This window comes from Cyanistes caeruleus, chromosome 2 (genome assembly GCF_971803275.1).
Source record: "Cyanistes caeruleus chromosome 2, bCyaCae1.hap1.1, whole genome shotgun sequence".
NCBI classification, from domain to species: Eukaryota; Metazoa; Chordata; class Aves; order Passeriformes; family Paridae; genus Cyanistes; species Cyanistes caeruleus.
Window position 1 is genome coordinate 78,483,210 of NC_141702.1, and position 22,924 is coordinate 78,506,133.

At 41.7% G+C, this 22,924-nt stretch overlaps 2 protein-coding genes across 13 annotated transcripts in view; one reads left to right on the forward strand and one right to left on the reverse strand.

The window, feature by feature from the left end:
* The window catches only part of STRN (striatin), a 68,976-nt gene extending 61,107 nt beyond the window's left edge, over positions 1-7,869 (forward strand). For all 10 annotated transcript variants that reach the window (XM_086878099.1, XM_086878103.1, XM_086878105.1 and 7 more), the window contains one exon: positions 2-7,869. In XM_086878099.1, the coding sequence (XP_086734225.1) occupies positions 2-171 (170 nt within the window). In that variant the 3' untranslated portion in view covers positions 172-7,869. The remainder of the gene's footprint in view (position 1) is intronic.
* A 2,856-nt stretch (positions 7,870-10,725) lies between these two features.
* VIT (vitrin) overlaps positions 10,726-22,924 on the reverse strand; it is a 52,572-nt gene continuing 40,373 nt past the window's right edge. For 2 of the 3 annotated variants that reach the window (XM_023923788.2, XM_023923787.2), the window contains 6 exons: positions 20,781-20,843; positions 17,955-18,102; positions 17,658-17,761; positions 16,935-17,161; positions 14,266-14,779; positions 10,726-13,666 (listed from right to left, as the gene is read on the reverse strand). In XM_023923788.2, coding sequence (XP_023779556.1) covers positions 13,488-13,666; positions 14,266-14,779; positions 16,935-17,161; positions 17,658-17,761; positions 17,955-18,102; positions 20,781-20,843 — 1,235 coding nt within the window. In that variant the 3' untranslated portion in view covers positions 10,726-13,487. The remainder of the gene's footprint in view (positions 13,667-14,265; positions 14,780-16,934; positions 17,162-17,657; positions 17,762-17,954; positions 18,103-20,780; positions 20,844-22,924) is intronic. The other variant, XM_086878106.1, reaches the window with a different exon arrangement.

Here is a 22,924-nt window from a genome sequence, read left to right on the forward strand (position 1 = left end):
GGCCACGACTGCTCGATTCGCTTGTGGAATCTTGAAAGCAAGACCTGCATCCAAGAATTTACTGCTCATCGCAAAAAATTTGATGAGTCCATTCATGATGTGGCATTCCACCCATCCAAATGTTATATTGCCAGTGCAGGAGCAGATGCCCTGGCTAAAGTGTTTGTATGACGGAGTGCTTCCCATTCAACTTTAGCTTTGTATATATTTAACCAGCTGCACAAAAGAGAAGAGGAGGGCATGAGTTGTTTTATCTTGCCCTGTAATTCAGAGAATGTTTGTAAGTGTTTAGTTTTGCAGGGTGCTGTTTTCTAAATTGACGTTTGTTCTGGTTTCTGTGAGCTCAGCTGGTGCTGAGAGCTTGGAATCTCTCAGTTTCAAATAGGTGAAAAAAAAAAAAAAAAGAAAAAAAAAAGCTTTTATTTAGAGGGTGTGAATTTTCGTCCAGGCAGGCCTTGGGTGAAACTAGGTCTACGTATTCTCTATTAATAAAATGGAGTACTGGAAAGAAGGGGTCTAATTGCATCAGGGAGTAGGAAAAGAGGGAAACTTCCTAGGATGCTTCTCATTCTCAAATCACCTGGAAAAAGTGATTCAAAGTCAGTTCACATGCTCATTACTGTATCATGTGAGAGGCACTTTGTCATCCCTTTGGTATGAATAAAGTAGATCTTGTTCAGAGAGCAGTAGTGGATAGTTAATCTCAGCCACCTGGCTGCTAGCCTAAGATAAATGCAATTAAAGGAAGGCAAATTACTAACATAAATTCAAATGCAGTAATATTTCTGTTACATCTTCTGTGTTTCTCAGTAAATATTTAGTTTGCAAAAAAATTTATATAATTTTTTTTTTTTAGACTGTATTAGCATGTGGCTAGAAACTGAGCCTTTAGTCTAAATCCCAATTAACAACAGACTGACGCAGTCTGTATATACTGTAGTAGCAAATTTAACTTATTCAGATTTTAATGCTGTTTATTCTTGGAGATCTGGCACAAGAAATTATCACAAAGCTTTCCAAAGAAGCTGTCCTACAATTTTAGCTGTCAAACATTCATCTCCTCTTTCTGTTCCTGCTAAAAAGGGTATCTATTCTGGGCATTAAGGATAACAGTGAAATACTTCATTTGAAGATTAAATCTGATGCTTTGTATGAGTCCTTTTAGTGGAATAGGTGGGAACTATACAAAGCTCCATCACTTTGAGAGATTCTGCTACTGTTAGAGATATTTCCCAGCTGCACCATTTGAGGGACTTGTCCATTTCACCAGGCGTATGTGCCATTGATTGGGTTACCTGAAGAATGGGTGATTCTTGTAATTACTCAACAGATGTGCTTTGTTTATCTATTCAGAGCTTCTCTGTTGATTTGACAAATAGCTTTTAATCCAATCTATTATTCCTTTTATCCCTTCTTAAAGGAAGGTGAGTTGTTTCTTCTCTGTTATGTGTCGTCATCAGAATTATTACTATTCATAGGCACGAAGTTGGTGTTTTTGTCTGATGGGAATGGAAAGCAGAATTTCTGCTGGAGTTGATTTCTGGCGCTGATATGAGTAGGAAAGAACCCAGTGCAGCTCTCCATATACCAGCCTGAGATTAAGACTGGAAACTGATAAATAAATCTTTACCTTTAAACTGACACTTGGTAAGCAGGACTCATTGAAAGTTATCAACATAAGGTTTGACTATGTTGTTTTTAGAGTGCCATTTGGGGATGGGACCACATCTGAAGTTGATCTCAGAGTTTAAACTAAGTATATTATTTAGAATAAAAGGTTGACCTGTGCTGTTTGATCCTGCAACACATTATATGTACTGCTAAAATATCCTGGAATACCTTTTATTGCTCAGAATATTCACATGTCACTTCATGATAGTTGGTATGCAATATATTTCCTTAGATAATATTAGAACGTTTACCATGAAACAGATGACTACAATAATAATAATACAGATGATTTAGTTTTTATAAATTTTTTTGGTTATGATGAAAAGGAGGAAACTTGGCTGCAAAACTGAGCATTCAACTTTGTGAGAGTTCTGTGTACTTGACTCATATTCTTTCAGTGTCATTATTTTATTTCTTTTTGAAGAGAAAATTACAAAGATTTATTTGAAAAATTCTAAAAGTTATGTATATTCTATATGTGTATATATATTGTAAACATGTATTAAATGTGTCTAGTAAGGGAAGACTCCATGGGTGCATTTTAATGTTTTAGTGTTAAGAGTTCTTTTGAGTTTGTGTATACAAAGGATGATGGTTGTGAGTATGAAATGAATGTTGTGCTTTTGCTTACACAATACAGTATGTAGTCACAGTTGTTTAAATTGCTGTACATAAAAACTAATAGGCCAGCATGCTTGTTTTTAAAGACTGTCATTCTGATTACAATTGGAATGTAAGAAGTGGCTGTTCAAATGTGAATTGAAAGATGTTTCCTTCTCACTACTGAGCTCTTGCTCAAACCGAAAAGTGATTTTTTTAAAAGCTGGCAATAGCTAGAGGATGAGGTGCCTTTAAAAAACAAAACAAAACAAATGTAGCCTTACAAAGAGGTTGTGGAATATATATATTTTTGTGCTTGTCTTCATAATTGATGTCAATGTCTTTTTACTGTACTTGCTCACATACTTGTAGGACTGCAGGGTATTGTGCATGAGCCTGTCAGATCTTCTGAACATCATCATAGGAGATAGGGTTGAAAAAATTATTTAGGTTATCTAGTCCATCTGCTTGCTAAAGCAGGGTTGTAGACTTGTGTGTTCTAATATTGTCTTGGCCAGTGAGATTTTATATGTTCTAAAACAATTAGGCTTCCTTTCAAAGATTATTTCAAGGAATGCATCTCACTGGCAGGAGGATTTATTTGGTATTTAGTAGCTCTTTTCTGTAACTTCATGCCAGTATTCCAAGCCATGTTTTGTGCCATTTTACATATTCTTCATAGTCTTTGTAATTTGGAACCTGCATGCACACACTGGTTCCACATGTATATTTTCATTCCTTTCTGCCTTCTTCAAGCTATTTTTTTAGTCTGCTTTTTTTGCACATTTCCTTGTTTTCATTCTTTAAGCTCAATTCTTCAAATATCAGTGTCCATACCACCATTCCACATGCATGATTTGTTGGACTTAGTCTGAGGGTTGTCCTAAGTGTTATTTGGTTGGGTTTATCCCCTGTAATGCAATTTTGTGTAGGAAGACCAAGCTTTTGATGTCTGACGAACTTAAATCGTATTTCTTTATGACAACTCCTTTAAATAACATTTGAGCATTGCTGCTTTTCAAATTTCTTCTACACTTTTAGTATGTTACGATTCTTTTGCAGCTAGAGACTTAAATCCTGTTTCATGATTATCCTGGGTCTTACTTTGAACTTCTGACCTCTGAAGGCACTAAATTATTTTTATTTGTTCCCCTTTTATGTGCAGTTCTTCTTGGTTCAGTGTAATTAGTAACTTTCATTAGTGTGATACATATGTTTACTGAAAGTGTAAACAAAACTGAACCCAAAGCTTATTCTTGGAAAAAACCCATTTTTCTGCAATATCAGTATATAGCATTTTACCATTTCTATTTTTCCTGTATCTAATTTATATGGTAATTTTTTAATGGTTAGCTCATATAATTTTTTGTGTATGTTAGCCTGTGCTAATGATTTTGATTTTACTAACTAATTTAATGGGATAATTTTCAGTCCTTCTGTATGTTGAAAGTTGGTCCACTAGGTTTAAATACCCACTTTTAATTTACTTCACTGGACTGTTTGCTGTCACGTATTTGATTCACTTACCAAAATACTTGCACAGAATGATTCGGAGTAGCTTGGAAGAAGTTCTAGATATATTGTGTTAGTCTTAGAAAATCCTAGTGTCTGCATTTATTTTTGGGCCTAAGAGAGAAAACTTCCACATAAAAGATTCATTGCTTTCATCTCATTCATCTTTATTTTGATAAAATATGTTCTTTAGAAAGAAGGGTGTAGAACCATAGGCCATATACTGTAGGCTTATTTTTTAGGACATGTATTTTCAAATAATTTTATGTTAAAGCAGTCCCATGTAATTTGGGTGCAAGCTTGGTAAGTGTGTGGTGTTCACCATACAACTTTGTGATTAGGTCATAGAACACTGTTTTTCAGTTGTGAATTTAAACTAACCAGAGAATTGTTCTTTTGAATAAATGTGTGAGAGATAAAGAACTTAGTTACACCACATTTTCGGTACATTTGTTGGATCACAGATGTGTCCTCTTCCCCTGTCTCCTTAGGTTTTAACAGTGTAATTTTGGGGAACAGCAGTTTCTGTAAATTCTGAAATGTAATTTCTCATGTGTTCTTTGAGCAGTGTTCAATGGGCAGAAGTGTGGAAACAAACAGTTGAAAAGCAGGCATAGCTATCAGATAATCAAGTAATTAATGCCTTTCCAGATGTGTATTTGGAAACATTTGCAGGCTATGGCTTGGCAGTGTGTTTACAGACTGCACCAGGTATCCAAGAGCTTACTTGGGGCCTGTGGAAATACCTAGTCAACCTGAGTTGCATTAAGGAAGAAAATGCAGCTATTGTGGTTGTCCTATGCTAAAATTTGCGGCTGTTTAGTGGAAGTTGGTTTGGACTACACTGTTAGAAATCAGAATACGATAACCTCTTCCATGCTGTTAATTGGTTTGTATAAAATGTGGCAATCTTTGACATGGCAATATGAGTTTTCTTGGGCAGCTGCTGTTCATGAGCATCATAGAGATGCTTGGCATAGTTGTTAGTATTGAGTGACTGAGAGGATGAAAAGATTTCCCTAAAAAAATGCTCAGATGTTTCAGGAAGCTCCCTTTTTTCCATAAAGGCATGAAGGTGTTGAGAATATTTCATCTAAATCTGATAACGTGTTTAGTTGAAGAGAGCTACAATAGGTGAACAGTTTTGACTCTTTCATCATCAGTGTCTTTAAGCTTAGAGACAAACAGAGTTATGGAATCTATTTGCCTGTAAACTACCACTGAAAGCCTCTGTCGTGTTCCTGCTGAGCAGCAGAGAAACTGATGGACAGCAGTGTTGATCCATGCAGTTGTGTCAGGGGTGTTTTACAAAAAACAACCCCTATTGTAAAAGATAGTGTTAACTACAGCAGAGCAAATGAACAAACTCCTGGGAGAGGGAGGAGTGGAGAAGGACTAGGATGACTCTTGTGTAAATAGTCCTTTTTTGGGCACGTGGTCTTGTTTAGCTGGTGGGAATGTTCCCAGGAGGGAGAATGATTGGCAATGTGACCTTTAAAAAAATGTCTGTGCCTGTGCTAATGAACATACCTGTGCAGGTTATCTGTTCTTTTGGTATGTGCTTTTTACCTTCCCACTTAAATTTTCCTTTAGGATATGTTTTCTGAGAGTCTTAAAATCTCATCTGCAATGACCTCTTACTGCAGGATAAATTTCATAAAGGATTCCTGATTTTCCTCTTGAAGTGTTTTTTTTGAACGGTGGTAGAGTTTCAGCTTCAGCTCCACCCCTCTCACCACCAAAAGGCTGATTTGTACCACCTTACACCCAGTTCATTTAATTCTAGTGTGTTATCTCTTAGCCTGCCTTCTGACTTGGTTTTGCTGCTCTATAGTTCAGTTGTGAAAGCCTATGAATTGCTATATCATTTAAGATATTTCTGAGAATCTGAATTCCGCTATAGAAGGCATAAATCCAGTTGAATAGTATAACGTGTGGATCTCGTCTGGTTTGTTGTCCGAAGAGACTTCTTGTTAGATTACGAAATCCAAACTATGGCTGAGCTAAAAAGGCATTTAATAATATTATATTCTTCTTAGCCCAACTTCTTCCTGCTTAAGTATAGATTGTGGTATTGTGTCTTAGACTGATTTTGCCCAGCTCATACTGCCAAGCCATGCTGTGATCCTGGGAGATCACACCAGTATTTAAACCATGCCCCGTGCATGTGTTTCTAAGCTGCTCAAAGCCTTGTGTTGCCATGGTCCTCCAGGCCAGTCTTCTTTGAGTCTCTCAAGTTTGAATTGCAGGCTCCCAAAATTACTTTCTGGCTATTTTGAGTAACCCTTGGTCCTCACACCAGAGTATTAGACTGTGGTGTTGAGAAAAGATTTATATATCAGGATTTGTACTATTATGAAAGGGAAAGAATAACTTACTGCCAAGCCAAATATTGTCATTATTTTTCGATTACTTGTGAAAAGCAGCCAAAAACATTGTATAAGGGATAAATTACGGACTTCAAGCTAATATTTTTCCATTAAGAATTTATTTTTTTACGCTTCCTGTCATCAAGATACAGTGCTTTCGAGTGTAGCTTGTTTTCAGATGTATGGCTCCTATAATTGTTTCCTTGCAGTTGGACATTTGCAATTGTGCATCAGTTTTGAAAACTGTCTCATATGTGTTAGCACTTCTTTTGGAAATGCAAGCTGAGCATGTTAACTAATGATTTCTGGTACCATTATAGTCTAAGCAGACTGAAAAGCAGTTTTGTGCTGTTTTCCTTGAATAGTGCATCTGAAAAAACTTGTAGAAGGAACTCCCATGATGAGATGACTTTTGTTGCTGTAAGGTTCTCTGTTGACATTTGTCAGTTTTGCATTGTATTTTGCATTATTATCTTCAGTTGACTGTCAGGTTAAAAAAAGACAAATTTCTTTGCCATATGGACTATAGCTTGGATTTTTTTTGTCGTTTTTGCTTATATTAATACACTTTCTTATTTTCTACTAGAATTTAGTGATACCTGGCAGCTCTCTTTAGGAGAAGTTACTACAGGTGATAACCACTAACACGTTAGTAATTACAGTGGCTTCCCTTCTGTTTTGGGTCACTTCCATGGCAGATTGTTGATATGAAAAGGCTACTGTGGCTGATATGTGAACAGCTAAAGGATATTAAGATTCCCCTTCAGAACTATCCTGAGGTTATGATTTTATACACCAGTTTTGAATGACTACTTTGAAACAATGTTGGGCTTAAGTGTTTTGCAGAATTTTGGATCCAAATGAGAAATACCTATTTGTTAAGTAATAGTCTGCTTGTCAATTTTTTGTGTATGGCTCAGTACGAGGCTGTCAGAATTGCAGTACCACCAAAATTACCTTGTTTAAATGCAACTGTTGTACAAAAGTGAATGTTACTTTGAGTGAGAAATTCTGTTTTCTAATTTATGAAGGAAATATTTTTCTTGGAGTAAGCATCCATAAATGTAATATATTTCATGATTTTGAAAAGGCTTATTAATCATGGGACGTGAGAAAAATGAAAGTGATTCATTCTCCAAAGATTTGTTAAGTGTTTATTATTACAAGTATAAATTTTTGCTTTAAATGGAAATGCTTCTTCAAAAATTTAGTATTAAACTTCTTACTAAAACTCAGTAGTTTAAAACGCTGGATAAATATCTAAAATGGCAAAGATAGAAAATTCAGAGGGAGATTATTTTGAAATATGCCAGTGTCATTTTGAGCTTCTCAAGTGTAGCCCTGAATTTTCTCTTTTTCACTGCAATTCATATTTTGTGAAACTTCTTGGATAGGTTATATTTAAAGCTACATTCACTTGCCTGAATAAGTCAAATAAATATTTTGTCATTTAAAATTATATAGATCTGCTTATGTTAGTGTGCCATTTAAAATGAGACCCCATTGAGGTAACCATGCAGGTATTTGTGTTGGTATGACAGTAGTGAAGTGGGGTATCTGTGTACTGTCCCCGCATTCTGTGCTGAGCAAAATCACACGGACTTCCAGAAATAAGCAATGGTTTTTAAGAGCAGCTTTATTTAATGTTGCAGCAGCAAGTGTCATTTGTACCATATAATTATGTAAATTGGGTGCTAATAAATACTATTTTTCAACATTTTGCATTGTGTTCATAATTCTGCATTTTATCACAAGATATGTGTGGTTTTGGAGTGAGTACTAAGAGGGGAAGTGCATTAGGAGTAAGACAAGCAGACTTGGAGGGGTTTGAGGTAACTCCATGTGAAATTCCTACTGAACTGTGCAGCGTGTTACTGTTCACAGGAGTACCTTGGTTTTTCCGTTCTCCTTATGTCTTGGTTTCGTACTGCTGCTCCAGCTTGGCTCTGTTGACACCCCACATCCTTCCATGTGCTGAGGCACGTGGTGCCTGTGTGGGGGTGAGTGTGGGGTGAGCAGACATGCGGAGTGGGTGCGGTTGTGCAGGAGCTGGTCTGTCAGCAGGCGTTGTTCACAACCAGACACGTGGCCATTCCCGAGGACAGCGTTCATTCAACATAAAAATAAATGTGGTTCTGCCCTTAGGGAGAGGATGAGGGAGAGCAAACCACACATCACAGATGGCGGCTGCGTTGCTACAGGAAGGTGCTCAGAACGGCACTGTGAGGGGGTGGCAGGAGAACCTACACAGAACTGAGGAGAACAAGTTGTTGTCAGTGAGCCCATCCTGTTTTTTCTGAGCTTGTAGGTGGGATAAGCGAAGTTCTTATCTTTTCTTGGTGGGTATAAAATAGCCTGATTGGTCCTACTCATCTTCCTGCCTCATAGGAAAGGAGGAATTGCTTTATGAATTGACAGTACAATCTCATTCACCCCTGTGTGAATGCTTCTAGAAGATTCCTGAGGTAGGGGGAAAAAGGAGATTTAGTGAATAACATATGAGTGACCCTCACATGAGGGAGGACTTCTTAACATGCTTGTGGGTTTGCCTATGAACAAGATGGCCCCATGATGATTTGCATGTGAGAAAAGTGAGTATACTTGGTGATACAGTGGAACTTCTACAATTTCTTGTGCTTAAAAAGAGTTAGTTTCTACGACTGATGGAATTCTTGAACTGCACTATCAGAGTTCTCATTAGAAGTCAAAGGAGGGGTTAAACTGGTGTTAAGAAAAATAATGTGTTCCTTGCCATTCAGTAAGACTGACACAGATGATTGTGAGCAGTGTTGCTGATGCAGTGCTAAAACCTTCATCCTCCTCCTCCCGCAGTTTAATAAGGAAAATTGATTATTTTGAGGAATTTGAAGCATTCAGCTGCATAGATATACATTTGTAATGTTTTCAATATGTAGGTGATTTAGCAAATGTAAATGGCCTGATACTGTCTAAGATGTCTCAAAATGAGATGGTAATGGAAAAGGGATCAAGTTGTTTCTGTAATGTTGCTCATGGACAGAGAAAAATAGCTAGCAGAATGATAGTGGCTTTGTTCAACCATGAAGTAATTTAAGGTGTGTATACCATAGAAAAGTGACTTAAATTTGGTGTCTAGGTGATACTTCTGATACTACCTACTGCTTGCTTTGACTTTCTAAGTAGATAACATGGATAATTTCCTGTGTGATTACAGATAGGATGTAAAATTACTAAATATGTTTAGATTGGGTTGATCCTGGCAGGATGCTTAACTCCAGAGCTTTTCCTGATTACTGGTATGGCTCCCCCTGTGTGCTGGAGAGCCATGGGGGAAGGAGTGTGAGGAGGAAAGGGAAGCTTGTCTGCCCCCATGTCAGCAGCAGCCATGGCAAAACTCGCTGAACCAGCAATGCAGCAGCAGCAGCAGAGGAGCAGGAGGTGCACACTGCGGGTGATGCCATCTGTGCAGGGTGGCACAGTGACAGCAGAAATGCCGAGTGTCCTGCTCTGGGGAAACACGACTTTGGGTTACTTCTCTCTGAAGCAATGGCTGAACTCTTAATTGAATTTGGTGGCTCACCGAAAATGTGAGTGACTAATGCTGGAGTTGGCAAGAGACGCTGAAACTGAGCTCTGCCAAGGCTTCCAGAGCATGGACATCAGTAGGTATTTGCAGGTGGGTGTTCTGCATTGTAATTGCTGAGCACTGATAAGCCACCAGCCCAACTCTGAGTGCAAAGATGCTTATCTCTTAGGGAGAGGGTGACAGACAACACCCTCTAGAATGTGTATGCAGTGACTAGTTCAGACAGCTCCCATCTCTTCTCTTGGGGATGCTCTGTCAGACAGCAGGTTCCACTGCACTGGTCAGACATCTGAAACTAGAGTGGCCCAGCATCAAGTGACTGGACATCTAGATCCACTTTTGATGCAGTCCCACATATAGAAAGTGCTTGGAGCCTGTGTTATTTTTTTTTCAGCTTCCAAAGGAAGTCTGGTTCCAAATAAGACATGATCTTGCAAACCTTAGAAAGTACATGTAATTTTGATGCCCATCAGTCATTAGGCTCTGCTTCAGCTGACTGATTCCTCTGACAGGTAATTTTGTGGTAAATTCACTCTAAGAATCTTTTTCATCTGAGCATGTAAAAGGACAACACTGAAGCACGCAGGGCTTGGCCGGCAGACTTGCTGAGTCTTCCATAATGTAGTAATAACCTCAGCTGTGTTTCAGAAACTTAAAATGCCATGGGCTGCCTTTGCTGTTTATCTTTTAACCCCATATGAGATGACATGTACTGCATGTGCCTTTAGGACAATTTTATTGCAAAAGATATAGCAACTTATGTTGATAAGTTCAAAATAGCTTGTATATGCTACAGAAGGAGTTCTGCTGCTTTCTTCAAACAAATATACCCCTTTGAACATTTATATATATATAAGATATATATATATCTTGGGGTTTTTTTAATAAAACAGTATTTAGAGACTTTAGTAGGTGGCAAGTGATTTGATTGCTATGAAAGGTAAGAGTGGAGAGGAGTGTGTTCTGTGATTTCATGGAAGGGAGTATTCAAAATTTTGAGGCTTCTGCTTAAGTTTATGGTGTTTATTAATAGGACATCTAAGTTTAGATGATAGTTGGATTAGACCACTTTCACAGTTTGAGTTTTGACAATTTCAGGATCATCCCAACAAGTAAATAAAAATGCACATTGAGAAACAAGCACTATAGTTGTTGTTCAGTATACTTAAGAGAAGCCATTGTTGTATTTTTGTATAGTTGTTCAGTAAACTTAAGAGAAACCATTTGAACAACAACAAACCCTGAAGTGCCCTTTATAAGGACTTGACAAAAGATAACTGTGCAAGTTTCCTGTGAAAAAGCATTTGAAAGCTTAATGTCATTGCTTGAAGTTTAAGCTTTAGGAAAAACTTACATCCCTTATGCGCATCCTAAAGAACATGTGTGCTCTAGCTGTTCCTCAAGTGTTGGCCATCACTGCTGTGCTTTTGGCAGAGCACAAGTGAAGCATTGGGGAGTCTCTGCAGGGTACCAGTCTGGTGCTGCAAGAGTACATTCAGGATGGAGAACAATATGTGGTGGTGAGCTGATGCATTCAAAATTAAACCACAGTATTAAAGAATAACTGTAATTATTAATTATTAATAGAGTTTATGCCTTTTTCTCGGGCAGCCCCAAACCAAGCCCCAGACAAACAGGTTTTCAGACAATAAATCTGGTGTCTGAAACGAAGTACCCGGTATATTCAGCTTGAGTTTTGTCCAGTCCATGTAATGTCCCTTGTTGACAGAGAAATCTGTGTTCAGCAGAAAGGTAGTGAGGAGCTGGGTCAGGAGATGGGGGATATCAGGAGTTGCTCTGCTTATGCCTAACTCTCTATCCTTAATCATTTTTTCAAGCCAGAAGTTATTGCTGTGAAGTGCAGCAGCACAGATTAGTGGTAAAAACTCTGCATACAGATATATTTGTGGAAGCTGACAGTGTCCTGTGCTTTCAGTCTGGGTAGAGTGGTTGAATTGATGGTACTCAGTTAAAGCTGAAATTTAATGTTTCTTCTAAGAGGAAGCGATAAACTTTCACTGTGTAAAACCACTGTTTTGTCCAAAATTGGTTTTGATAACCTCTTGAGAGGACCCCAGCCTGGCTTATGTTACCCCACCGGGGGGATCATGCAGAATCTGCTGTTTTCATTAATGTGCATGTAATATGCTTACTTAGTTGTCAGGTTATGAGCTACTTCAGTCATATTTCAAAACATAACGATTTAAAAATTTGTGCTACTTTGCTGATAAAATGAATTTCCCTTATGGCAATTCAATTAGAATTTATGTGGCTAATAAATATCTTGGCTCATGGTTATTAAGACTATAAATGCTGTTAAGAGCCTGATTTGCAGGAAAATATGGCCAATCTGAGTTTTAATTTCTTTCCATTTCCTGTTAGTTCTACAAGCCATGGCACAGCATGACTTTGATTGCCGTAAGGAGTGTGAATTCATGTTTTTATTGGCTCCTTTGATAGTTTCGCTTAATGAATTTTAAGGACTGTTTTCTTAAATGATACTGGATGGAACATAACTAGAAACTGCTGCTTCCTAAATAAAGTGCAGTTAGTTTGGTCCTCCTAGTGTGTCCTTCCTCCAGACTGACTAGTGACATGGGTCGTTCTCCACTTAAGGAACCACTGTTTGTTCTGACTGATCCAGGGCTGTAATAGGTACATTTTGAAGTCGGTCCATAGAAGAGAATTCAGTCCTAAATTTGAGGGAGAGTGTCTGTAAATGCTTGAAATTCTGCTTTTCCCAGTGTATAATACAGAACTTCAGATAATTCCCTCATAAATCCTGTTAATGGCTCTTGAAATGCTCTCCTGACACTAGAAACTGCACTTCAGAGTGTTGGTTTAATGACAGAGTGGTGGGTCTTAAATGCTTTTCATATTGTGAGCAACTTAAACCCAAATTCTCTCAGTCTCCTGTGTCCTGGCAATACTCCTGTGGTCCTGCAGGCCTTGAACCATCCAAGAGTGAAGGACGAAGCTGAGGGGGAAAGACACTTCTCAAAATCAAGTAATTAAGGCAGTGTTGTGGGAGACTAGATTCCAGTTCCTGCATGTTGGCTGCTGTGTGGTTTTGAGGCTTTATTGGGGATGTAGGGTTGTAAAAGAAACAAAGGGTTGTAGGGTCCTGGGGCTTGAACCTTTCCTCTCTCTTGCTTTCCAGTTTCTCAGGGTTTGGATAAATCCCAATGCTTGAGTTGACAATAACTGAAGCTTAACTTACAGCAGTATGGAGAGAGTACCTGCTTTTAGGAAGGTAGTCCAATTAAATTGTGTTTCCCCTGCAAAAGAAGCATCTGATATTTGAGCCCTGATCTGTGTGTCATCTCTTGGGCAGTGCCACATGAGGTGGTTCTACCACAGCAGCTCAGCAGCTTGGCCACTTCCTGAAGGGACCTGGTGACTTCAGGGAGCAGATGGCACGTTTGGACATGTGGTGTGTGTCCAGAGGTGATGTTTGGGCAAGCTGGGGCTCTATGCTGGAAGCAGCTCTTCAAACAGCTGCAGTTATTTTCTCCATGTTTACTCCCTCCTCAGCTTTCTGTCTAAATCAGTTTCTGATGCCCACAAGGAGAAAATAAAAAATAAAAAAAATCAACAGTCTATACAGAGCATTATCATGCATAGGGGTAGAGCTGCAATGAACCTTGCTGACTGGGAAGTGCCAGAGGGAAACACCTCCAGTGTTTCTTGAACTGAGGACTGGCATTATTTCTGTGGCACTTGACATGCCTTCAGCACAGCATCCAAGGGTCCTGCCTTGCTTGAGTCCATCAGTTCCGTGGCTGGGAATTAAACTCTGTGCAAATATTTTGAATGAGCTGATTAACGTAGCGGTAGAGGTTGTCAAATTCATCCACAAAGAAGGAATGCTCCTTAGCAGGGTCTGATGCAATGGCTTCCAGTTCATCTGGGGCTGCCCAAGCAACTCCAATGGAATAAGCGATGACTCCTGGAAAGAAACCCAAGGTTTAGAAAAAGCATAAAAGTTTTATTTGCAGTAAATCTATTTTACAACTAATGCTGCAAATATAGTTTCTAGGCCACAGAAAAATGGGCAGTGAGTTTCTGTGCTCTATGTATAAAATGGGTGTTTTCAAATTGGAAGAAAGTTCTAGCTTGTGCTTTGAAAGTACCTTTTGCCAACAGCAAAAAGGTTTAAACAATAGTGAAGCCTTAGCTCTGGGTCTAAACAACGGATCCAAAACCAGGATCTTGAGCAACAGGATATTGTCCAAGGGCAAATGGGTTGGAAGATATATACTATCTTGACTAGAAAGCCAAAGGAGTCCTGTGTTACTAAGACAGCAAAAATCCCTTGAGATCTCCTAGACATAGTTGAATTTGTGATGATTTCTAATTTTTTTTTTTCCTGAAGTTCCTTATTCAGATGCTGATCTTGTTGGAGCTCAGTGGGACCCCAGGGAAAAGTACTAGTATTCCTTCACAAGGTGTAGGAAGATTCAAATTACAGCAAACTGCATTTATCTGACCTGCATAAGTGCTGAGGCATGAGAGGAGAGGAGAGCAGGCAGTGATAGAAGACCTTACCATTTTGGTGAGCTGCCATGGCTGGCAAGCTGACATCATCGTAAGACCTGCCATCTGTGATGAGAATCATGATCTTCCTTTTGTTGGGTTTGGACTTGCTGAACAGCTGCTCTGAGGCGTAGCTGATGGCTGCCCCCGTGCTGGTGCCCCCACTCCAGTAGCTGATCCTTTTGATAGCGTTCAGCACGTCCTGCTTCGTGCTGTACTTGTCAAAGCTGAACTCCAGCCTCTGCTCGTAGGTGTACTGCACAGCTCCGATGCGCGTGTCGGTGTCCGAAATCTCAAACTCCTTGCTGATGTTGGCCACAAACTGGAGAACCGTGCGGAAGTTGCCGGTGCCGACGCTGCTGGAGCCGTCGATCACGAAGCCGATGTCGGCGGCGTTGAGGCACGTCTTGCTGCAAGCCAGCCGGTCGGTGTCGCACACCCGCTTCACCAAGGGCTGCACCACCTTGTGGAGGCTGAACCAGCTGGGCACGTTGATGGAATAGAAACCACTTGTCCTGCACACTGCCTGCGAGGCAACACGAGGATAAGCGCAATGGAAATTCAGTTTGCCTGTTTCTGCTGGGGTATGTAGCTAAATTGTAAATATAGGCTCCTGGAAAGAGCAGTGCTGGAGTCTGAAATGGCCTCTCCTGCAATCACCATCTGCTTCCCTGGGAAATGATGTCAGTGTAACATCACGGATACTTGTGTAATGTGACAGCTTTTCCTGCCTTTTTTTAAAACTGTGGGATGGAGCTGATATTTTAGTAGCGAAAGAACTCTAATAAGCAAGTTTTCCCCCCACCGGGCTTTTTTACACGAGTTACATTGTTCATGGGAAAAGCATCCACGTCACAGAGCTGCTATTAGCGTGGCTCCAATGGACATTACAGGAGCCCGTGTGTTTGCCTGCTAGCAACTTCAGCTCCCATCATTCAGGAAAAGAAGGAAAGTCTTGCCTGCTGACAGACCCTGCTACTTTCTACTTTGAAGTGAAAGCTCAGGCTTAAGCTGGGGATAACTTGGGTCATACCCTTCTAAGCCGAGAAAACCCAGGCTCATTGTGTTGGCTCTGCCAAATAGTAAAAAAACAACAAAAAAACCCCATTAACTTTTATAAGTAAATACTCATTAGGGCCAGATCTGTGTGAGGCTTCTATTATCTGTGTATATATATATATATCTGAATATAGAATATTCTGTATTCTGTATCATTAGGGCCATATCTGTGGGAGTCAGGTGAGCATGGGTAGGAAGAAGAGCTGGCACAGAAGAGGATGTGGGAGAAGTCAAGGGATGGCAGGGGAGAAGGGTGGCTGGGGCAAGGAGGGGAGTGATGCAAACAGGCTGGATCAAATTGTCTTTGGCTTTAGTGCCTTTTAAATGCCAATTCCTGAGCTCTCTGGGTGAGAATATTTTGTTAAGCCAGGCTTTATCTATCAGCTTTGTGATGGTGTGTGTATCTGACTGTTTTAAGAGACCAAGGCACTGGTCTTGACTTGCATAAAGCCTAACAGCTCTGAAGGAATTACAGTTCCCTCCAGTCTGGACTCCTTATGGTATCCTGCTCTCATTTGCTCTTAGAGTCTCGCTTCTATTTTAGTGTTATGATGCAGCAGGATCATGCCACCATTCCCTCCTTACCTTCCTGTTCTGAGCCCACTCTACTCTCACTTCTGCTGTGTCCCTGGCAGGTTTGCAGAGATTCACTGTAGCTTTGTTCTTTTAAAAACATTAAATGCAAATGAGGCGACAATCCAATTACACGCTGACCAGAGACAGTGCAGCTCTTCTGAAACTCATGGGAGATTATTTCATGGCAGAGCAACCCAGCTCAGATGGGAATCTGTTTTCTGAAAATACCAGATGACTCCACCCTGTTTCCTAGGCCCAGCCTGGTCTGCCACTTGGTAGGTATCTCCTGCCCAAACTGGGTACCAGCTTGTCCTGAAGCACTTTTGATCAGACAGCTAGTGTTACTGCCAAATATGAATCAATCAAAGCTTGCATTCTCCTTTTTTTTCTGTACATGGCAGGGATTTACCCTTTTTCCAAGAGCTACCATGAAGTCCATAGCAGCAGAAACAAATAACTGAAAAATAGCCTTCATCAATGGTGAAGAGAATGTTTGAGTTATACCAACCCAACCATTATATTTCAGCTATACTTAACCAGTATAGCTGAAAAACTAGGATGTGCCTGTGTTGGGACTGTGCCAACCTTTGCTTGTGTGGGACCTGTTTGTAAAAGCAACATTGACAGTAGGTTGACAGAACTCCTCACCCTCTCCCTAGTGGGAGATGCACAGCAGGAGGTTCGGAAAAAAATTGTTTGGAAGAAACAATTCCAAATTGCTCAGGCTGCAATTGTACTTTTGACTGCAATTGTCACGCTACAGTGTATTTGGAAAACCACTGGTCTCAGTACAACTGCATGTGTGTGCTAAGGTTTAGTTGGTCAAAAGCCATTTGCTTGATGATGTACCTTAAACCAGAACTTTACTGACTTCCTCTCCTCAGCATTACTGCCTGGTTTTTGTACAGAAAAACTCAAGACAGTATGTACAAGAAGGGTAAGAAATAACCATAAGTGGTAAGAAGGAAAGGGAAATGCCTTGAATGAAGTAGGTTGGAAAGTTTAGTCAGAGCCAAGCTCCTGGTCAGACTTAGCCCACTATGTACCTTGTCCACAAAGTTTGCTTCAATAACATTCTGCTTTTCACTTTGAGCAGCTCCTTCAACAGTGACAAAGAAAATGTTGATCCCTGATTCTCTGGCCAGCCTGGAGGCCTCTTCCACTCGGTCGGTCGGCCACCCATCCACAATCACTACAACCACATTGGGTGCTCCACCTCGGTTTCCATTAGCATCCAAAAAGAAGTTTTTGTTAACAAATGAAAGTGCCTTCCCTGCAATAGAAGAGGAGTTGAGGAGGAGTTATGTATCTGGAAGTACTCTGTCTGATAATATCCCAGTGAAATAGTAGGCAGAGAGCTGACTCAGTGTTGGAGACTGCAGAGAGCTGGGGAAAGCAGTTTCTGTGGCTGTGTAAGCAGGAGGGGACACCACTTCTACTTGGTGCCAGTGCTTCCTGAGCCCTCCTGCACTGAACCCCCTCCCTGTGCCCCAGAGAGGCTGGGGGTGATGAGCTGGGTTAGCAAGGAAGGATCCCCAAAGCATTAATGGGAACTGCCTGCAAGGAGACAGGTATGTCCTTCCACTTGTGATGGATTTGCAGTGCCTGGGATCAGCACACGCAGGTCATGGTCTCTCACCAGTCCTGCCCTAGCACTAAGCACTCTTTGATCACAGCCTCTGTATACAGTGAGGAGGTGTGGGCTTGCTATAGCCCAGGATCTGAAGCCCTCCCTGAGCTGAGGATGTGCAAGTAACCCCATCACCTACCAACATTGGAAAGTCCCCCTTTCTGTTGAATTTTCTCAATGGCATTCCTTAGATCCTTGGAGTTGGCATAAGTTTTTAAATTAAATTCTGTGGAAGGGTCATCACTAAAAGGAGAAATTAGAGCAAATGTCAGTGTTTTGCTTCACATACAACACGAAAGTCATAGGGCTGGTCTGTGTTACCTGGCTCCTGAGTGCAAGCTGGAGTGAGACCTTAAGCACGTATCAGCTTAGAGCTATGGCTGCCAGAGCATGCAGTCATGCCCTGTGGCAATGGGAATGTCTGGGAAACTCTTACCCATACTGAACAATGCCCATCAGAGGACCAGCACTGCCAATGCCAAGGGCTTGAGCCACGTTACCAAGGAATCGCTTCTGGAGCTGAAAGCGGCGTTTGCCAATGCTCCAGCTCCCATCCATTAAGAAGGACAAATCAACTTTGCAATCTGAGGAGAGATAAAGAAACATGGAAGATATTTTTAGTCCTTTCTGATTGCTGTGCTTCTTGCAAGCAGCGAAGGCCTAAAAAGTCTGCATCCAGTGCCTTGTCCTGCTGTGTAGACTCTACAAAAAAGCCTTTGACAAGGACAAGTCACAGCTGGCAGCTCAAGTCTGTCCTACTTGTTGGTAAACACAGTCCTTGGCATGACTTTATCCCATACAACGTCTCAGCTTGGCTGTGTGACTAAAGGGCAAGAATGTTTTCACAGGGATCAGTCTGGGAGCACTGCATTTTGGGGACTGGGGACATCAGCCCCACAGGAGCAAGCTGACGTATATCCTGTGCCCTCAGAGCCACATCTTGGGCTCAGCAAGCTTTATTTGCAGCCCAGAGGTGATGGGAGTTTGTAAAACTAGCCGTGGTGCTTTTATTTTGTATTTCTGGCCACCTGCAGAGGACAAACTAAGGGGATTTCCTTGGCGATACTTTTGTGGACTTAATTGATATAATAGACATAACAGGAACAGTTACTGTGTTAATGTTGCTCAGAAGGAAGCTCCTGAAATGTGTGGTGCCTGGGATATGCCTCAGGGGAAAAACACTGCGGGGTCTCTTCAAGGCGATTGCAATCCAGGATTACTGACAACAATCCTGGCAGCTCTGCACTTCTGAATGAGAATTGTTCATCAGTTTCCTTCTGGGCTGGAGCTAACATCAAGGATGATGATTTTGGGATGTTCAGACTGAGTGGGGGGTCTTCTTTTGCATGTTGTTATAGCCTTCTGCCCACGTGTGCAGCAGCAGCAGTGTGCTGTTGTGTGTTTCCTCTCCAGGCTGAAAGCAATGTTCTGTAAAAGGTATGCCAGCACCCAAACAAACTCTTCCCTTTAATTACATCATTACAAGAACTTCATCTTTGTGCTGCAAATGCTATCTTCATCACTTCCAGCCTGCCCTCACGTTTCTTCAAGTTAGTGGTGAAACATTCATCTTTGGTCTGCAACTGGGAGTGGGATCACAATTTGGCTTAACTAGAGCGCTAATTAACATTTTCCCCCTCCGGCATCTGGGTCATCCCCATCTCTTGATTTCCCTCTGATGATGCCTCCTACCAATCAGACTAGTTTTAACTACTGTGTTTTAATCATTAGGTAGCCCGAAGGCTACAAAGCACCAATTGTTCTTAGTGGTTTATGCAACTGCCTCCCATCTCATTACCTTCAATTTTTTTCTCCCATAGCTGTCTCTTTTTTCTAGTTCTAATAATGCTGAATTACAGGAGCGTGACTGAGAACCGTGTCCGCTCACAGCAGATCGTGAGGCAAGGTCGGGAACCCACAACAAATACCTCAATTAACAGCCAAGTTTTCCTGAATTTCTTGTCCTTCAAAGGGAACTAGTTCATGAGATCCATATGAGGAAAGTGGGCAGTTTGTTAGCCAGCAGGGTCTGGGGAGGCAAACATTTACATACACTTATAGACAGGCTTGGTTTCTGGGGAGGATTCCGATTCAGTGCTGGGACATGAGAGGGACGCTGCAAGAGCACAGACTAAAGGTGCTTCACAGGGAGGTGAGCACTTTCTGATTTGCAGGGAGGCAAGATCTGAATTAAGGCTTTTATGGTCCTAGAGTTATTAGTAGGATGAAGTTTTTTGTTTCTGGTGTGACTTTTTTCAGTTTAACTGCTGGAAACACAGCTGTCCTTGCTGGCATCTCCACTGCACCGAGCTCTGTATTCCTGCAGTGCAACGGGGTCTGTAGGGCAGAGCCTTCCCTTTTTCTTCTTCTTTCCCTTATTTCTGTATCAGTTTCAGGTGTTTTTGACATATTTGATAGGGAAAAGATTTCTTCAAATATTAAGAGGAATTCCTGGGAATACATAATCATTTGGTTCAGTAGTGACTGTGAAGAGTTCAGGCAGTGTTCAGCTGCCCAAGGATGGGCAAGAGAGGACCCAGCCACTGTTGGAACGGTGAACCCTCTCTTTGGGGTGGCTTCTAATGAAGAGGTGGCAGGCAACCCCATCTCTCCACTAAGAACTTGCTTTCCCTTTCTTCTGCTACTTTGGGCCTCAACTAAAGATGGGTTAATGGGTAAATCTGCCTTTATAAAGGGCTGTAGAAGATTTTGGACCTGCATTTCCTCTCTGAACTTGAGGGGTCTTTGATGCTCCCTCTGCATCCTCTCTCTCCTGGCTGTGGCAGGCATTGGGTCCCTTTCTCAGGTGGTTTCCTTCCCTACCACCCTCTGCTGTGGGAAGGGTGCCTACACACAGCATAGCCATGGGAGCCTGCCCTGGTCAGCAGGGCTTGTTCATCTGACCCTTGCTGCAGCACACTGTTCCCTACCACCAAAGTACCTGAGGGAAGAAGCTCTGCACACTGGGGAGCATGGAGTTGATACTGCCTGGGAAGAGGTGGTAGGGAGCAGCCACTATCTCACTGCCCAGGTAAGCTAAATTTTGGCTGTTATTTTCCTTCCCTGTAGAAGCAAAAACCAATTCTGTGTATAAAAGGGGTCAGCAGAGAGTGCTCGCTTTTTCTCTGCAAGGGAAAAATGTGCTCCTGAATTTTTTTAGGCATTCTCAAAAACTTACCTTTTGCTATTTAATTTTAATGCATTCTATCAATATGTAATTAATATTGTCATTTCATTATGAAGTTAATTCTGAAGTACATACTCTGATTCCCCTGGGAGGTGGATTCCAGTGGCTTTGGATTCAATTCTTCCTTTGAACTGAAGCCTAAAGAAAGAAAAGAAAGGACCTATCAGTGTGTGCTTGGTGCCTGACCTTGCTCTTTAAGGAAATGGGCAACAGGATCACTACAGAGACGCCCTGGCCTGAGGATTGATGTGGGAGGGAAACGGGGATGGGGATGACATCCTTGGAGCTTACCTTTTTCCATCTACATCACTCTTGGGGTAAAACCAGAGCAAAGACATTTCTAGGAACACCACCAAAATCTCTCCTAGCAGCAGCTTTTTGGTGCTGCTCTTTGGAAGTCAGTCCCCTAACTGCAAGGGCTTGGGAGCAGCATGCACAAGTAGTGAGCTCCTCAGGAGCAGAGGCTGGTGGCCATGGTGTGGGATGGTGGCTCCCAGCAGCCTTCCCTGAGAACCAGCACTGTGGTGCCTTCCAGTGAGCTGCACAATGTCTGAAGTGGATGAGCAGCAGATTTATCATGTTGTTTTCTGTCTGGAGAGGAAGGCACAGGCAGCAACTTGTTCCAGCTCATCACTGCTGGGGAAGCAATGCAAACCACAGCTCCTCCACAGGTGCCCCCAGAAGTCTGGGTTATTTTGCAAAGCACAAAAGAAAGAGGGTAACAGAGAACTACGGTTAAGCCAAGGGAAAGTCTCACGGGTTACTAGTGGATTCTAATGAGGTATTTGGGTGGTAGCAGCCTTGAAAATATGAGTTGATGTCCTTGTGAAAGGCACTAACTCACAGGACACCATCAGGCTGGGCTCAAAAGGTCTAAAAATGCTGAAATTCACTCATGACTTGAATGTCTGGCAAGACTTTCCTACAGGCCAGTATCTTCCATCCAAGCAAGGGCAAAGAGCTGTTTCTTTTCAGTACAGCATGACAAGATTAAGGGGATTTAGCTGGGATAATCCTCAGAAGAGACAGCAACGATCAGACAAGCTACAAACTGAACACTCACCAGGAAAGCTGTTGGTCTAAAGAACAGCAGAATAGCTTATGATTTTTGTAAACTGCATGTTAGATTTTTACAGAAAAGTAGGAGGGAGACTTCCTTTAATCTTCATCCCCAAGTAAGTTGAGGAAAGATTACTGACTTCATAGAAACAGTGAAAAAAGGTAATTTTATAAAGTGTGAGCTTTATAAAGGAAAGTATGAGGAATGACTAGGTACCACAGAATTTGTCTCTCCACAGCAGCCAGCCATGAGCAAGACAAGCATGAGAGCATCAGTGTATGCAAAGGGACATCAGGGAAGGTCACCACCTAAATATGATGGGAGATGTAACAGCCAAAGCTGGTTTCTGAAGGTATTAAGGACCAAGCCATAATAAGGCAGAGTACTGTGAAGAAAATGGAGGGAGGTACCTGCTCCATCCCCCTCTGTAACCACTCCTATTTCTATTCCAGTTAAGTCTAAAAATTCACCTCTCATAATTGTCAAATACAGCATTTTTGAGTCCTTCTAGCTGCATGCTGAATGCTGCACATAGTTTTGGGTCAGGGGCCATGTTTGTATTAAGTGTGAGTATTCAGGACCTGCTGTAAGGCTGACCTGATTGGTATCTGATCCCTGCTGGGAGGCTTCAGCACACAGCAGCATCCGTTCCGGACAGGGGTGCTTTGGCTTCTCAGTTTGAAATTCAACTGCCAGTGCAGAAGGTTTCTGCTGCAGGGATTAAACAGAGCTGCTAAGAGCAGCACCAAAGCAATAATTTCCCTCTGCTTTGCTTGTCCCCAGGCATGTTGCCTGTTGCTAGAGTTAGGATGTGGAGCTAGCTGGAGCGCTCTGCTTGGCCTTGTACGGGAGCCCATGGGGCTGCCTGTGAGTGAAGCAGGCAAAGGGCACAAAGAGTTCCTCTGCTTTGTTTAAGGCAAGGGTTGGTGATTGCTTTGTGTGTTTTGTTTGAGAACGTCCCTGCCAGGTTAGGAGAGCCCCAGGGCTGGTGTTGCTTTTTGTAACTATGTGGTGCCTGCAGTGCTTGCAGACCCACATGCAGCCTCCCTGTGCTCCTACCCAAACTTTGGACAGGATACTTTCTGGGCTGGGAATAGGAGCTCTCCACCCATCCTGCCACTGGCTCTTGTGACAGAAATGCCTCTCTCCCACGGTTAGT